At 44.6% G+C, this 18,016-nt stretch overlaps 1 protein-coding gene across 1 annotated transcript in view; it reads left to right on the top strand.

Moving 5' to 3' along the window:
- LOC142578529 (uncharacterized) overlaps nucleotides 1–17,477 on the top strand; it is a 36,330-nt gene extending 18,853 nt beyond the window's left edge. The window contains exons 3-4 of the mRNA XM_075687906.1: nucleotides 17,014–17,027; nucleotides 17,473–17,477. Of these exons, the coding sequence (XP_075544021.1) occupies nucleotides 17,014–17,027; nucleotides 17,473–17,477 (19 nt within the window). The remainder of the gene's footprint in view (nucleotides 1–17,013; nucleotides 17,028–17,472) is intronic.
- Nucleotides 17,478–18,016: the final 539 nt, after the last annotated feature.

Consider the following 18,016-nt stretch of genomic DNA (forward strand, 5'->3'; position numbering starts at 1 on the left):
ACTGCTTCTATAACGCATTTTGTTTACTACATAGACAGTTGTACTTAGTTGTATAATTGAGGGCTTCATTGCGCATTGCTCGTTTATGTGCTCATTGAAATGTGTGTCAGGACATTTGAGAAAAAAAACTTAGTTGTGGTAGAAAAGGTTGGTGGTCCCTGGCTGTAGTCTGCTGTCGCAAAATGGGTAAGCGCAAAGCCACGCCATACCAGATGCTGCCGCGCGCTTCAGAAGCAGTACGTCTGTATAAAATCTAATGAAGCATACTCGTACGAAGCCACAAGCGTCGCAGCTAGCACTGCAGAAGATGTGCTTAAAAGTAGTTGAACACGTTCAGCAATCGTGACAGACTACACAGCCTTTCGAAAGAGCGAGAGAGTTTGCAAGTGCGTCTCGTCTGCGTGAAATGTCTCGCGTTCGCAGCGAGCAGGCGTCGTAGCAGACGACACTTGTAGCATTCCTCTCAAAGGCGCAACACTTTCTCATAATACACATTTTTTATTTCTATAGATACCTGATGAGTAGATTTATATACGTACATGCGTGGTTGTTGTTGCTGTTGTAATAATAAATAAATAGTTATTCACTGGCGCCTCATAGCCTCTTTTCTGTCCATCGCACGTGGGCGCCACACTGGCCCTAACGCCACGTAGGTCTAGCGAGCCCGCCAAGCCGGCATGGCGGTTATACGCTTGGACGACGAAATCTCCTCGGAGACGGAAGAAGGCGAGGAAAGAATGGGTTGGCAGGTGGTCACCAACCGAAGATCGCGATTTGCGAAAAAGACCTAGGGAGCTGGTGGAGCCACCAATTTGATCCAAGAATCAAAAGGAGAGGAGATCGCCAACGAAGGTTCTGCCGGGGCCGACAAGCTGAAGCGCCGGATTGTGAAGGCGTCAAGAATGTCGCAACTGCCGGAGGAGCACAGGAAAATCATCGTTAGGCCTCGGGGAGGCCTCAACCTGAACAAGGTCAGCACAGCTATTGGAGAAGCGATCGTCGAGGCAGCCGGACTTACAGCAGACCAAGCGAAGGAAGACATCGTCTGCCCCAACTTCACACAGAATATCGTGGTGGTTAGTATACCGGACTCCTCTCATGCTGAAAGGTATGTGAGAATCAAGTCCATTACGATCCTGGAGGTAGAATATGAAGTGAGCGCTTATGAAACAGCCCCCCACTCTACGTGCAAGGGGATTATTAGAAGAGTGAACCTCAATGACAGTTAGAGTGTGGTCACGAAAAAGATTGTTCATGAATACAACCCAACGGCGTTGGCTGCAAAACGTCTGAAAGCTACGGACTCGGTTATTGTGCTTTTTTTTCCGATGGATTCAGGGTGCCCAACTTCATCAAATATGGGTCAACCCTCGTGAGGTGCTATCTGTACAGAAAGCAATTTGACGTATGTTACGCATGTGGAAGAATCGGACACAGATGAGACGTTTGTCCAACACCTGATGTTGTGCAGTGCAGGGGATGTGGTATGCAAGACCATATCTCTATCTCATATCTGCTCTCCCAAATGCATGTTCTGCGGTGAAGATCACCCCACAGGTGACAGGGCTTGCAAGCAGCGGTACCAAATACCATATGTAGCAAGAGTGAGAAGAAGACAGCGCTCCAAAGTGGAGACCGAGATGGAATCGGCCCAACCGACAAAGGAAACCCCTCCAGGCGCCGGAAGGCGCTCACGCTCGAGAAGTACATCAAGATCAAGACAGCGCTAAACATCGAGGGCAAGAAACCGTTCCAGGTCTCGGGAGGCGCAGGTGTGCTTCGAGGAGCAGGAGCTGAAGACAAACAAGAAAAAGGAGCCAGGAGCGACCTGGGCCAAGAAAGTCAAAGGTACTGTGAAAGTCACAGGTGCGCTAGCCTCGCAGGAACAAAGCAATGATGCAAGAGTAGAACAGTTGATCAGAGATGTTATATCGCTAAAGAAAGCAAATGAAGAACTTAAGCAGCAGCTGCAGGAAATGAAAAAAAAAAGGGTTGAGGACAGAAAGCTGCAGTGTGGCAATAGCTAAGCCGGTGTGTAGAAATAACATCCAGGAAGAAGACACACCGGCGCCCAAAAAGAGAGCTGTAGTTCCGGAGGCAGAATCGATGTGCTCGGTTCTGGAGGAGATTAGGAATGCGATTAGGGACCTAGAAGACACGGTAGACGCTTAAACAGAAGACTTAGGAAACGAATTGCTCAGATCAATAAGAATATAGAGGAACACGCATGATATTTGCAGAAACAAAAATGGGATGAGGTGTGTAAATGTGTAGACGGAAGGATAAAACGTGGAGGCAATTGGAGTCTGCTGAGGCATCTGCTCAACGAAAAAGGCACTAAATCGAACAGACGTACGGCAGTGGCGAAACTTGTACACCAGGAAAGTAAGACTGCAAGCGCAGAGAGCATAATGGAGCGATTGGCTACTAAATACTTGCCCCTCAGGAAAGAGGATCAAGATGTGAGTTATCCCGATTACTTAGGGGTAGAATGCAAATATATGGATCAGGAATTCACCGAAAGTGAGGTACGCACGGCACTGTATGATGTGAATAGTATGTCAGCAGCTGGCCCAGATGACATCTCTAACAGATTGCTTAAGAAGTTGGACGACGAATCAATAAAATATGTGACCACATACATTATTGAACTATGGAAAAATGAGGTATATCCAGAAGAATCGAGGACGGCCAGTACTATCTTAATACTAAAGCCGGGCAAGCAACTCAACTTGGATAATCTGAGGCCAATTTTGTTAACATCATGTGTAGGGAAGACAATGGGGCATGTCATATTGAACAGGTTAACGAAATATGTGGAGGACAATGACATCCTACCGTACAATCTGATTGGTTTCAGATCAGGCTTGTCCACACAAGATGCCATGTTGTTAATCAAGCATCATCTGCTATTAGCTAAACCAAAAAACACTCGAGCTCTCTTGGGGTTGGATGCCGAAAAACCTTTTGACAGAATTAAGCACAGAGCAATACTTGAAGTGATTTCCGAACTGGGATTGGGGGGAAAACTCTATTTAGTGGTCAAAACCTTTCTTGTCAATCGTTCAGCTCCCTTTAGATACGGGGATATTAAATCAAAGATGGATCTCGGTCACAGATGGACGCCACAAGGGTCGGTCTTGTCACCTATGCTGTTCAACCTGGCCAAGTCAAAAGTGGCAAAGGGATTAAAAGGGATAGAGGGCATTCACTTTACCATTTATGCAGACGATGTGACCATATGGACCGCTGAAGGAAGTATGGGACATGCGGAAAGCTGACTTCAGCAGAGCATTTATGAGATAGAGTCTATATTAGAAGACATGGGACTCAAATGCTCTGCTAATAAGTCTGAACTCCTTGTTCTCAAGAACAGAAGAAGGTGTAGAAAACCGAGGGGATATGCTCTCGAGGAAGAACCCAGGTTAGTATTTACCACGAAGGTAGGCGAATCTATTAAGCAGGTAGAATCCATTAGACTCTTAGGGTTATTCCTGGAGGCAAACGGAAGAACAAAACGACACATCACAAGCAATACTGTAGAGGTAATAAGACTGCTAAGGAGAATGACTAACAGACACATAAGGCTTGGAGAGGAGAGCGCCATGAGACTGGTTCACGCTTCCGCCTTGTGTCACTTCTCCTATGTAGCTGCGATGCTCAGTTGGACGCAGACAGAGCTAAAGAAGTTGAACAGATTAATTAAAAGGCTAGTCAAAACAACAGTGGGGTTACCGATTATCACGCCGAATAATAAATTAATGAAACTGGGGCTCCACAACACAATAACCGAGATAATTGAAGCTCAGCAAATTGCCCACAGAGAGAGGCTCCCTGGAACAAGGCTAGGTAGAGCAATACTGGAAGAGGTAGGGTGGTGCCCAACCGAATCCAAAATTTCAGGTGAAGGCACAGTAGAACTAAAAGATAGCAGAAGAGAGATAATTAAGACGACTCTTTTCCCCAGAAATATGCACCCGGTGCACAACCTGGAAAGACGAAAGGCAATAGCCAAAGCTCTCGTGCAAGAGATAGAACACGACAGAGAACATGCGGCTTTGTAGATGCTGCATTGGTCAGAGGAAAGAAAGCCTTTACGGCAGTAGTAGTAGATGCAGATGGTCTCACTCGGGATGCTATTACAATCATGACTAAGGACACGACAGTCGCAGAACAAGTAGCGATAGCATTGGCTTTAAGGAATAACAAGTGGACGAAGATTTACAGTGACTCTAAGATGGCTATTAGACACTTTACCATTGGCTTTGTAACCAAAAGGGCTGCCCAGCTGATCGGTGAGTTGAGTTGGACAGCCAAGGGATCGAAATCCGCTGGTTTCCTGCGCACATGGGGTCTGTCGATCCATCTCGGAAGAATTTAAACGAGATAGCTAACGCAGCTGCACGAGGAATTACTATCTGTGCACTACGCGACCAGGACCTTAATAATATACAAGAGGAGAACAGGGACCAATTACTTACATATAATGAAATCACGAGGCATTACTACATGAACAGAAGGGAATTCCCAGTGCCGCACGCTAAGCTCAATAGAGCTCGAGCGGTGACTCTGAGGTTGTTGTAGACAAGAACTTATCCAAGTCCAAACTTTATTAATAAGCTATATCCTGAAACCGAGGTACCAATCAATTGCGAGAAGTGTAATGGCATCATTACTCTGGATCACATGCTTTCGCAGTGTCCTGTGACTTTCACAGACTCTGACAAAGAGAGAGACTGGTGGCGTCGAGTCCTACACAGTGGAACTCTTTTCGATCAAGTAAAGACCGTCCAGAAGGCCCACGATAGGGCGGTAAGGTTAAACCTTAATGTCCCGACGTGGGAGCCGCCGGCGTCAACCTAAGGGTTTTCAGGACATTAAATAAAGTTCATCATACCATACCATACCATACCATACCATACCATACTGGCGCTAAACTGGGAACAGAATTCCAGAACAGGGCATACCCTGATTAGTGTGTACTAGATTGGGGCCATGGAGGAGGGAAAATACTAGGAGGGAGTGTCACGTGACAATCTTGAAGCTTACTCAAAAAATTTAGAGGAATGGGATGATGGGTTGTAGGCCCTCACGTGATAGGCAAGCGGTAGCTTTGGTCGGCTCGCTTTGGTTGCGTCTGCTACGGGGCTTTTGGAATATGCGCACATAGTCGGCGTCGAAAACGTGCGCCTAAGTTTAGCGGAGAAATTCATGTGTGAAGCAGTCGAGTCTGTGTTATGTCAATCATGTAAACCGCCGAAGCACCACACTGCTCGCCGCTTAAGCAACCAGCAGACAGGCGCCAATGCAGTAGCGAACAAAGGTATCGGCATTAGGCCTAAAAACCCGGAACGACCGCCTCAAGGAAGACTGGCCGCGTTTCGGGACGCTTTCAAGGAAGCAAGGAAACCTTTCACCCTGCAAACGTGTGAAGGTAACCAAGCCGCCCTTCGGAAGGCGATTCGTCGCTTTTGGGGGCATCTCCTGGGAAAGAGTCTGATGTCTTTTCCACCTACAAACATGTGCAGGCGCTTAAGTGAGCGCCCAGGTTCCCCAGCGACTGCTTATCCATGTGAAAAAAAATTCGCCCCGTCTTGTACCGAACGATGGCCGAGCGAGCCGGGGACTCCGACCATAGTTGAGGCTGTGCCGGCCCACTGTTATGGCAGACGGTCCCAGTCGACGCTGTTATTCTGCTCAATGCCTTCTGCCTCTCAACAGTCCGACGAGAACTCAACAGGCACGTCTCAACCAGCGTAAGGACGTCGCCCCACACAATCTTACAAAATAGTGCACGTAAATCTCAAGAAAGGGCCATACTTCGGCTTATAGATTGCAGGGTAATGCTATTTATTTCTTTCACAACGAAAGACGCAAAGCAGAACCTTTTACTAAGCAAGCACGCGACAAATATTATCTCGCGAGGTATATTATTTCATACTATATAGGGGTTGGACCGCGGAACAAAAAATTACAAGAAAATACGCACCGGAGTTTCAGGTACACAACAGCTGATTTGACGAAGCAGTAGACCACGCTTGGGCCGGCATACTCTGCACGGTTTTAGAGATGACAGCACCGACTAACTGCGGTGGTAAGCGCAAGTGATGCTTAGAAACTTATGTCGCCACGAGTCTGACTCCCCAGTCTTTCTCCGCGTTTCAAGGCAACTCGTTTGAAGCGAAGAACGACGCCCGTGGTAGCACCCGAGGGCGTTGTACTTCCTACGCGCCTCCGTGCCTTCGACGACAGGCACCACTAAGCCACTAGTCTTGACCAGGTACCAAACAAACCCGAATGGTCCAGCAACAATGTGGGCCTATTCCTAACCGAAAGCACCGCGCACAAGGCCCCGGCGAGCCGGAGGGACGGCTTCAGATGGTGTCACGGCTTCTCGAGGCTAGCAGAATACCGTGACACTCCTTCCTAGTTTGTTTCTTTCCTCCGTGAATGGTGTTGCGGGTCGAACGAAGGCTCCCACGCTGAGACATTTTTTATTGAAAATCCATGTGGCGCCACGGTTGCCTTCTCCTTAAAGCCCCTTGATAATTTGATAGTAGCGACGCTCTCCTCTTCGCGGCGCATTCCTCCTCGATTCTCCTTGCCCGCCGGCTGCGCACGGCACGCTTCTTTTCCTGGGCTCCCGCGGACGGGCAGCAGCATTCTATGGAGGCATGTTATTTTGGGCCAGTTGCGCACCCGAGTGATGTTGAAGAATTTTGAGAAATGCTGGTAACAGCATCGATGATGCATGAGGGAACGTTTATGAGAAGGCTGGTTTTTTCTTAAAGCCGTATGAACCAGATATAGTGTTCTAAAAGGAGATTTGAGGCGAGTTCTATACTCCAGACAATTTTTCTGCCACATGATAAGATGTTTTACTTTGTGCGTCTGATCTACTACTGTTTTGGCACATCCCTTTGTGGGTGCCTCATTAAGCGAAAGCCTTATATCTATGTTTCAAGGTCGCGTTTTGAGCTACAGGAAATATCACGTGACCAAACGAAGGCCAGAAGCGAACGAAAGCATGTGCATCCGCATATAAGAGATGGTTAGTGATAGCAAAGGAATGACTGAGTAGTGATTGTATTAACAAGAATTAAGGAGGATTAAGGTGTATTAAGGAGAATTAAGGTGGATTAATGTCGATGAAGGGGAGATAAGTGTGAATGAAGGTGGATTAAGGTGCATTAATGAGGATTAGGGTGAATTAAAGTCGATGAAGGTTGATTAGGGTTATTAAAGAGGATTATTGGGGATTAGGGTGGATTAAAGTGAATGAATGAGCATTAGGGAGAATTAAGGAGGATTAAGTTGCATTAAGGAAGATTAGGGTGGATAAAGGTCGATGAAGTGGGTGAAGGAGGATTAAGGTTAATTAAGATGGATTAAGGTACACTAAGGAGAATTAAGGCCGATTAATGTGGATGAAGTATTAGTATGGATTAAGGTTTATTACACTAGGCTTGATAACCTTAATCCTTCTTCAAACACCTTAATTCACCCTAATCCTCCTTAGTCCTTGTTTATGCAACGTAATCTTCCTTAACCGTAATCCACCCTAATTAATTTTATTACTCCTTCATTAACCCTAATTCACTTTAACCAACCCTAATACATTCTAATGCTCCTTCATACACCTTAAACGTCTTTCATACATCTTAATCCTGCTTACTACACCCTACTCCACCTTAATATACTCTAATCCGCCTTAATCCTCCTTTATCCACCCTAATCCATCTTTATCCTCCGTAAGCTACCTTAATTCGATCACTAATAAATCATTAACGTGGCTAATCATTATCTTATAAAAGGGTGGACATGCTTTGCGTCACCTTGGGCCTTCCTTGGGTCACGTGATATTTCCTGTTCACAACGGGTCCTTGAAACATAGAGATCTAAAGGCTTTCGCCTTAAAATTGAAAACAATGCAATGTGGACTTGCTAACGATCATCAGCTTCAATACGACGGCTATACTTGCCACTAATTTTTTCAGGGTGGGTATTCATCGTATCTGACTGACGCGCAGATTGACGTAAGCTAGAAATATGAGCTCCTCTACAAGCCTCATTTTCAATTTTCAGTAAAACAGGCAACGATCCTAACAATCGCGAAAAGTGTGATCGAGAGGCTTTATGTTCGCACATAATTGTTCCCAACGGAAAGCAGAATCTACAGTGCTGCGTTTCCGACTGAATAACAACAGTTGACGACGTGCGAGGTGATGGAGCCGCCGAGAAATATTAACCATGCTGAATGAAGACAACGGCATTTTTATGCAACGTACAAATTGCCCCAACAAGAACGCTGGTGAGCAGGCCGCAAGAATGAGAAAAATTGCAGCATTACGGGATGCTTTGCTACGAGCAATAAGAAAGACGCTTCCCCTCGCAAACAATGCTGTTCTTTGTTGGAGCAAAGTTCCTTCGGCCAATGTTATGCTGTCAGCTTTCCTTGTGGTATCATAAAAACGGCATAACCATCTTCAGGCTTCTTGCTGCAGTTATATGCACAACATCACGGCATAGCGCTAGCACAGATAGCAGCAAACACCGCGTACAACGTTCGCTACGCCGAGCTAAAACGCCGACTCAGCCGGGCTGAGGAGAAATATGTCGGGAACGAGAAACGCGATCAAAACGCAAGATACGAGCGTTTCCAAGAGCAACGGCAGGCAGAACAATCGTCGTGCAGAAAAACGGGAGGAAAACTCGTTGCCGCGGGGGGGGGGGACGCGCAAGGGGCGAGGAGGAGACGAGGAGGTCGGGCAGCGGCGACAGAGTTCAAAGGGTGGCGGTACTTTCAAATTATCAAGGGACTTTACGTCTCCGGAACGCCACGGCCGCGGGCGCCGTAGGCGCCGGCAGGTAGCGCCGGAGCTCGCCGAAGAGCAGCACGGCCCCGCTCGAATGCAGCGCTGCAGTGGCGTTCGAGCATGACCGCACCTGGAGCAGCCTCACCCACGCAATCATATGGATCATGCTTGTAGTCTGCTTCCCTTCTTAAAGCGATAGCTTTACTGGCCGCGAACTTGCGATTTCGATGTGGCGGTGCTCCGAGGAGGGCACATGACGTCACAACGCGCGGCTCGCTGCAGATATTTCTCTCTCTCTCTCTCTCTCTCTCGCTGCCTAGTCACTACTGCGCATGCGCCACTAGTAGAACCGAGCCACAAGTGTCCACCGCTGCGCAGCGCCGCGCTTTTCGCCTCCGCCGTTTGGTATGACGTCACACCACGTTCCTCGTTGTCGCGCTCCCCTCCGCTCGCTTGGCCAGCCGCGTCGCATGCCTGATAACATGTCGGAAGATTTAACAGGAGAGCTCGCGTGCGCCGCAACCATAGTTGAGGCGACAATTAGGGGGGCGACAATTCTGATAAGCAGAAGCAGGCCTGGAATCGACAGCGGAACAAGATTAAGAGGAAACGAATCGCCAAGGAAACAGACGAACAATGCGCTGCACGACTGGCTAAACGCCGCAACATAACTAGACAACCAGACTAACCTGGACTTGCAATCGCGATTAACTAAGGCTTACCATGCTATGCCTTTGCTTTCGCTATGTATATCCTGGCATGCTTGTTTTGAAATAGAAGGTTGTTGCCTAGTGCTGCCCCAGGGTGGCGAATCCTGCTCTGGTGAGGGAGTGCGTTACCGGCTCTGGTCACCGGGATCAGGCTGCACTCGAGTTCTGTTTATGCAATTTTGTCAACACGCGGATTTTTTTTTTAATCCGGCGGAAAATTGTGCGGCACACGGATTCGAACCAAGGTCCTCTTGCACCCTAGGCGCATACTCTACCTCTACGCCACCACTGCACCTCCTGAGAGAACAGCAGTTTACGATAGGTAGCGAGGCACTGGAAGGGGTAAGGGAATACATCCACTTAGGGCAGGTAGTGACCGCTGATCCGGATCATGAGACTGAAAGAATCAGAAGAATAAGAATGGGCTGGGGTGTTTTTGGCAGGCATGCTCAGATTATGAACAGCAGGTTGCCATTATCCCTCAAGAGAAAAGTGTATAGCGGCTGTGTCTTACCGGTACTCACGTACGGGGCAGAAACCTGGAGGCTTACGAAAAGGGTTCTACTTAAATTGAGGACGACGCAAGGAGCTATGGAAAGAAGAATGATGGGTGTAACGTTAAGGGATAAGAAAAGAGCAGATTGGGTGAGGGAACAAACGCGAGTTAAGGACATCTTAGTTGAACATCTTGAAGGGGCAGCGCAAAAAGACGATGACAGAAGGCAGGAACACACAGGACAGCGCTGAACTCACAACTAACATTATTCGAAGGCATACACACACTTATGTACATAACCCATAGCCACGTGCACTCCCATCTACGGCGTCATTATCAGTGCGCAAGTAAAAAAAAAGAACACGCGAAACCATTTAATCTAATGCTACGCTATGAAGCGGCTTAAAAATTCAAATTCACTATCATGCAAATTTAACGATGGCATGCTTACACAACGCGACCCTTTTTTCCTGATATAGAAGGCCTCAATAATCTCCCTCGTAGTCCGATTTTTATGCGCGGAAAGTATTGTAGTGTTTTTATATATTGGGGAGTGCACCCATGCTCAGAGCAATGCCGCGCTACATGCGAGTAGGCATTACCCGCTAGTGAGCGCCTATGTTCAGACAATCTATTATTGACGCAACTACCTGTTTGACCGATGTATACGTGACCGCAGGAAAATAGAAGCTCGTAAACAACTCCCATTCTACAGTGCAGAAACAGGGAAGTGTGCTTAACCGTACAGCCTTTCCCAGCATCAGTGGAGGCAGCCAGGGCCAATTTCCTATCGATCTTACCACAAATTTTGATCAACTTGTTTGGGGCAGAAAAAACAACCTTTATATCAAATCTGCCTGCTACATTCTTGAGATTGTGTGATAGTTTATGCACATATGGAATTACAACCAGTTTTTTCTTCTTGTCGGCAGGCTCTGGATTGTTCATTCTTGTGGGTGCTCCTAATTTTACACGCTTAACAAGCTTCTGTACTGTCATGCGGATAGCATCCTCTCGAAAACCTGCCGCTCCCAAACGCTCCAGTTGTTTTAAGAAACTCTCAGACGTCTTGTCAAAACAGGATTCGAAAGTGCGGAAAATAGAGCCGAAAATGCAATGCCGTTTTTAACCACCTTGGAATGTGCGGAGTGAAAATTTAAAATTTTTTTTTAACCTTGGGCAATACATCCAGCACACATGCGTATCAGTTAGTTTTAGCCTCGTACCTAAATATTGTAGTTCGTTCTTCTATGGCACTTCATGCGTGAAAACTAACCCTGAGCCACATTTGTGGAATACTTGAAGTACATTATGAACCATATGTTGGAAATTAGTACTCTTCACAAAGATAAGAAAATCATTAACATATCTTAGCACTTTCAATGTTCGGTCATCTAGGTTACTTTCTATATTTCTGTCTACGTTACCTAGGAAAATGTTAGTACCGGTGCTACCTTCGACCCAATGCAAATGCCAGATTTTTGTCGGTATAAATTTCCTTTCCATTCAACAACAGTTGAAGCTAAATAAAAAGAGAGAATCTCGAGAAAACTGTTGACAGATATACCACAGCTGCTAGAAAATTTAAGCTCATCATTGTCCTCGGTGATACACAGTTTAACGCTTATCATTAGTTCTTCATGTGGAATGTTATAGTACAGGTCTTGAACATCGATGCTGAAAATATTACAATCACCGGGATTAGATTGAATGAGGAAGCTGATGAGATCATACGAGTTTTTTACCACAAACGGATCTCTGATCACCAATGATTGCAAATGCCTTTGTAAGTATCCCGAGACCACCCGCTGCCATGTATCCTTTCCCGTGACTATTGCTCGAATTCGAATGTCAGGTTTGTGGGTCTTTGCTGCGAAGAAAATGTCCAGATTAAGATTTTTAGCATTTTTACTGATGAAGCTAGTTGATCTAGGTTGTGGTTGTGCAGCAGCGACAGTGCGCTAAACTCTGTATCACCGAGGACAATGAGCAGCTTAAATTTTCTAGCAGCTGTGGTATATCTGTGAGCAGTTTTCTCGAGATTCTCTCTTTTTATTTAGCTTCAACTGTTGTTCAATGGAAAGGAAATTTATACCGACAAAAATCTGGCATTTGCATTGGGTCCAAGGTAGCACCGGTACTAAGATTTTCCTAGGTAGCGTAGACAGAAATATAGAAAGTAACCTAGATGACCGAACATTGAAAGTGCTAAGATATGTTGATGATTTTCTGATCTTTGTGACGAGTACTAATTTCCAACATATGGTTCATAATGTACTTCAAGTATTCCACAAATGTGGCTCAGGGTTAGTTTTCACACATGAAGTGTCAGATAAGAACGAACTGCAATTTTCAGATACGAGGCTCAAACTAACTGATACGCATGTGTGCTGGATGTATTGCCCAAGGTAAAAAACAAAACCAATTTCAAATTTTCACTCCGCACATTCCAAGGTGGTAAAAGACGGCATTGCGTTTTCGACTCTATTTTCCGCACTTTCGAAATCGTGTTTTCACAAGACTTCTGGGAGTTTCTTAAAACAACTGGAGCGTTTGAGAGCGGCAGGTTTTCGAGAGGATGCTATCCGCATGACAGTACAGAAGCTTGTCAAGCGTGTAAAATTAGGAGCACCCACAAGAATGAACAATCCAGAGCCTGCCGACAGGAAGAAAACACTGGTTGTAATTCCATATGTGCATAAACTATCACACAATCTCAGGAATGTAGCAGGCAGATTTGATATAAAGGTTGTTTTTCCTGCCCCTAACAAGTTGATCAAAATTTGTGGTAAGATCGATAGGAAATTGGCCCAGGCTGCCTCCACTCATGCTGGGAAAGGCTGTACTGTTAAGCACACTTCCCCGTTTGTGCACTGTAGAATGGGAGTTGTTTATGAGCTTCCATTTTCCTGCGGTCACGTATACATGGGTCAAACAGGTCGTTGCGTCAATATTAGGTTGTCTGAACATAGGCGCTCACTAACCGGTAATGCCTACTCGCATGTCGCGCGGCATTGCTCTGAGCATGGGTGCACTCCCCTATTTATAAAAACACCACACTACTTTCCGCGCATAAAAATCAGACTACGAGGGATATTATTGAGGCCTTCTATATCAGGAAAAGAAGGGTCGCGTTGTGTAAGCATGCCATCGTTAAATTTGCATGATAGTGAATTTGAATTTTTAAGCCGCTTCATAGCGTAGCATTAGATTAAACGGTTTTGCGTATTTTTTGTTTTTGCCTACGCACTGATAATGACGCCATAGATGGGAGAGAACGTGGCTATGGGTTATGTACGCCTTCGTATGCCTGAGTATGCCTTCGAATAAAGTTAATTGTGAGTTCAGCGCTGTCCTGTGTGTTCCTGCCTTCTGTCATCGTCTGTTTGCGCTGCCCCTTGAAGATGTTAAACCAGTACCAACTCGCCCAAATGTCGATCCTTCTACATCTTAGTTGAAATCATGAAAAAGAAATAGGGGGGGGGGGCATGGGCAGGACAGGTAATGAGGAGGGAAGATAACCGATGGTCATTAAGGGTTACGGACTGGATTCCAAGGGAAGGGAAACGTAGCAGGGGGCGGCAGAAAGTAAGGTGGGTGGATTAGATTAAGATGTTTGCAAGGACAACAGGGCCACAATTAGTGCATGACCGGGTAGTTGGAGAAGTATGGGAGAGGCCTTTGCCCTGCAGTGGGCGTAACCAGGCTGATGATGATTATGATTAAATTTCACTTGTTACAAAATAGGAGTATAACCTCCTGACATATAAGGAAGATAGATTTGTACAACCAGATGCAGATTGATGCAGCAAGCTATGTAAGATACTCTTTGCAATTCCACATGGCACTGGTAAATCACAAATTTCCACCTTCACAGTACAATAAACAAACAATTCTTGCTGCTGAAGTCTATGCGGATTCTGGAGGCATCCCCACACCCCGCAGGAACCCGCTGCACTGCTGAAAGCTGGGCAGTACAACGATAAAGCACCTGATCTGCATGCTTTCACAAAGGTGCGTACAAGACTGTCACTACCTTGTGAGTTGTAGGATACGTTTGTGTAATATGCAATCATTTTACTATATGTGCCATTTTCGGTATTTCTAGTGGCAGATCACTTGAATTTTACCTTTAGTTATCTGGAGCGCCCCCATTTTAATCAAGTTAGCAAAGTAGCCTCCTCTGAGTTACATATAATTCGGGGGCCCAAGTAATTATGTATGATATACTCCATACAGGCTCTATAAGTATCTAGCCAAATTGCCTTTCTAAGTACCTTATTCAGATGCATGAGGTGCCCAGACGTGTATCATTTTCATCTTTTCATTATGCATTAATATGGAGTTAAATTCTCACACTATTGCCTGTGTCTATATTGTTCCCTCCAGTCGGTCACACTTATGTATTGCATGCCATACTTCAGCTCCTAAAAACATTTGCATAAAACAATATATTTTCTTGCTTTATTATGTAGCTGCTGAAGTCCTAGTCAGTACGAGAGTTCAATTCCTCAAACTTATGACTAACATTTTAATGTCAGAAGCTCACTATGAGTCCCAAGTGCAGGTTCCTTTCATGCTGGAAGCTGGTCTCCTCCATAAATTACAGAAGTTTCAGTTGGTAACGTGGTATAGGAAACTGCTGAATCATATAACAACCAGCCCAGTGAAGTAGTTGCAAGCCATACCATGGCAGCACAGCTGAATGCTGACAATTCACTGTTACATTGCCATAATTTCTTTCCATTTCTTTGTCCTTTTTCAGTTGGCAAGGGATAGAGCTTGTTCTTTGTAATTACTTATGTGTAATACGAAGAATTGATTTTACTTTCCCTCGTATTTACTAAGATGTCGCAAGGAGGCTTTCTTCAAGCTGAAGCTGCCTTGCACGTAATTTTTGAACTATTTACTTTTTGATATAGTGTAATTATTTGTTGCACTCTTAGCGAATTGAGGTTTCATACTGCGAATAATGCACTCTAGAGCACCTAGAAAAATGTGTTCTACCACCCAAATACATGGTTTAAGCAAAAATGGCTGAATGCTTTCGCACAAAAGTTCTATCATCGAGAGTTTGATGGAAGCTTGTCTAGTCGGGATGAAACATGACAAAGAATGACATAGACTAATCAGATAAAACTTTAAAAGCTAGACAGTTTGGTTTCCATTCGAAAGCCTTATTCACAACGAGGCAAAAAAGTAGAAGTGCCTATTTAAGTAGGTTTTAGCATGTGACGCAAGCATCGCGCATAACACGGAGATGGTTCCTTCGTTTCGATAAGCGTGTGTCCTGTTGATTGTAGCTCTAGGGACCCCACAGGTACAGGTTTGGCTTTCAGTTTGTTTCCTGGCCAATTGCACTTGAGTTCATGCACTCACTGTTGTACTTAATCATTGCTGCGTGCTCTGCCAAAGCATTTGATCCCCGGGACGAGGTTCCATTTGCATCAAGCAAAGTGCTTTTCAGCTGCATGTCTGCCAAAGTTCAATCTGGCCGAGAAAAAACAAATTTACATTCACATTATACTTTTGAGTACAGGGCAAGTAATTCTGGAACGTTGCTCTAAATGTAAATATAGATTTCTTTCATGGTGCATTCTGTGCATTTAGTTTTTTCAATCTACAACAAAGAAGATGTAGAAGTTGGCAATTACTGTTTTGAAATTTGTTAATAACTCTATTCAGTATGGAGCATTTCTTCTAAATTCTTGTTCAGCAGTAACCTGTCAAATAGAATGTAGAATACTCTTTGTAATACGCTATACTTATGGACATGAATGAGCTGATGAGTATAAAACGATGGGTTTTTGCCTCTTGTTGGTTCTACGAGCCTACAGGCAAAAAACTCATTCTTGCATACTCACCTCATTCAAAGCTAGTAAAGTGAGGTATTGCCAATTTGTGCTTCAAAAATGCCCTTTCGAAGTCCAGCCTGTACATTGTTCAGAGAAGTTTTCAGTACAAAGTCTCACATCTGTTAAATGCAGGTTACCCGTTGCATATATTGACCACCGAGGCTGGCAGCATTCGCGATGCCACTGACCAGTTGACACAAGTAAAAAAGAAAGTAATCGTTTTGCCCCACCTACATGAGATTAGTGAGAATCTGAAAAGTTCTGGAAATGTGTCAGTGTAGATATCGGTTTCCCTGTTCCTTCGAAGCTGTCTAGTTTGTGCACAAGGGTAAACGCGGATACGTGCAAGCCACGTGGGTGCAACAAGACCCACCAAAAACTATTTGTTTCTTGCGTTGAAGGGGTGGTTTACTGCAAACCGTTGCATTGTGGCAAAGAGTGTGTGGCACAGACAAGTAGATGCATCAATGAGCGATTACGTGAGCACGGGAACAACGTTGAAAAACTATCCCTATCAGGCCACCTTGCCGGACATTGCGCACGCTGCAGATGCAAGCCTCCGGTTTTATCGCATTCATTCGATGGCCAGACATCCTGACCAGTTCACCAGAGAATTAGTAGAAGCTGCAGAGATTAGGAATAGGGATTGTGTTAGTTGCCCATCAGTCTCCTTATTGGAGAAAGAAATGTTTTTGTCACATTAACTGCCTGTGTGAGTTCATCTTGCTGGGTTGATTTGTTTGTGTCTTCCTGCTCCCTTCCTTTCTTGTGCAGTGATATATATGTATGTATGTATATATACATATATATATATATATATATATATATATATATATATATATATATATATATATATATATATATATATATATATATATCTGCTCTCGTGCAACAACCACTCAATTGATAGTTAGCACTGTGTCCCATTTTTTTTCATTCGTCCATGTGCTTCTGCGCTACTGCGTAAATAACCAGTGTCAGAAATTGTTGAGATAGAAAGGGGCATTGCAGCAGTAATCACTAGGAACATCATCACCAACAAGTGAATCGCGTTAAGAATTGGCTGGCGTAGTCGGATCAATACTTCCAACCAAGGTACAATTGACTTGTTCACAATTCGGTTTTCTTTTTTGCAGACTCCTCAAGGATGGTAAGGAGGTTGAAACACATTCTTGATAAAACAAGTGGTGCCGGCGGTACTGAGCCCGTCGCCGTCGTGTCAGCACCGAAAGTAAGAAGCTGATGCACTTTCTTGGGGCAGACTGTTGTGGGGGTAATTGACCCGTGGAAATTGCGATATAGCGAAAACTTAAAAGGTCAATCAATTTCTTTTTTTCTATAGTCAACACATCATATATTAGTTGTCTTCTGTCATCTTATGTTAGAACTATTCTTATTTAGTAGAAAATGCACAAAACTTTGCTTTTCATTTATCAGGAAAGCCTTCTGCATGGAGCAGCTACTGCAAACTCTCACATGTTGTACTCAAGTGCAGTGCAAGTCTGGATGTGGAACATTCCTGTGAAATACGTATAGCCTTCATTTGTAATGCACCATGTGCATTTAATTTTTGTCTGCCTTTGTTCCTTCTCCAGTGTAGGGTAGCAAGCTGAATATCTGTCTTCCAGTTAACCCCCCTCCCCTTTCGCATCTTATTTCTCTCTCTCCACTGTACTAGCCAGAAAATATAGAATTTGGCAAATTTTCTTGAAATGTGTCCATGACTTTATTCAATATGAAGAATTTATTCTAAATACCTGTTAAGAAGTTATCTATAAAATACAGAGCAGTAGACTATTTGTGAGACACTATTGAGATGAATATTCTATAGCCGAGCAGCCCGCGCAGCTAGGTCTAGTGCGAATCACTTCAATTTTGTTAAATGTAAAATCATGATAACAAAGAAGACTGAAGGATCTTTCAAGCTTGCCTTTAAGGGTGGGTGTAAATTTTAAGTGATGTCGCCACATTTATTGGCAATTAGTGTAGCTCTAGTTGTCCTGAACTTGGTATATCCCTACTGCAACTGATTTATGGCTATTTTCCTTTTTTTAGGTCAGTTCTCACAACTGTACAATTCCTACATATAACAGTTCACATTCTGTGCAGCAGTACTGCTTCAACTATTCCATTACATTG

This window comes from Dermacentor variabilis, chromosome 4, assembly GCF_050947875.1.
Source record: "Dermacentor variabilis isolate Ectoservices chromosome 4, ASM5094787v1, whole genome shotgun sequence".
Classification (NCBI taxonomy): Eukaryota; Metazoa; Arthropoda; class Arachnida; order Ixodida; family Ixodidae; genus Dermacentor; species Dermacentor variabilis.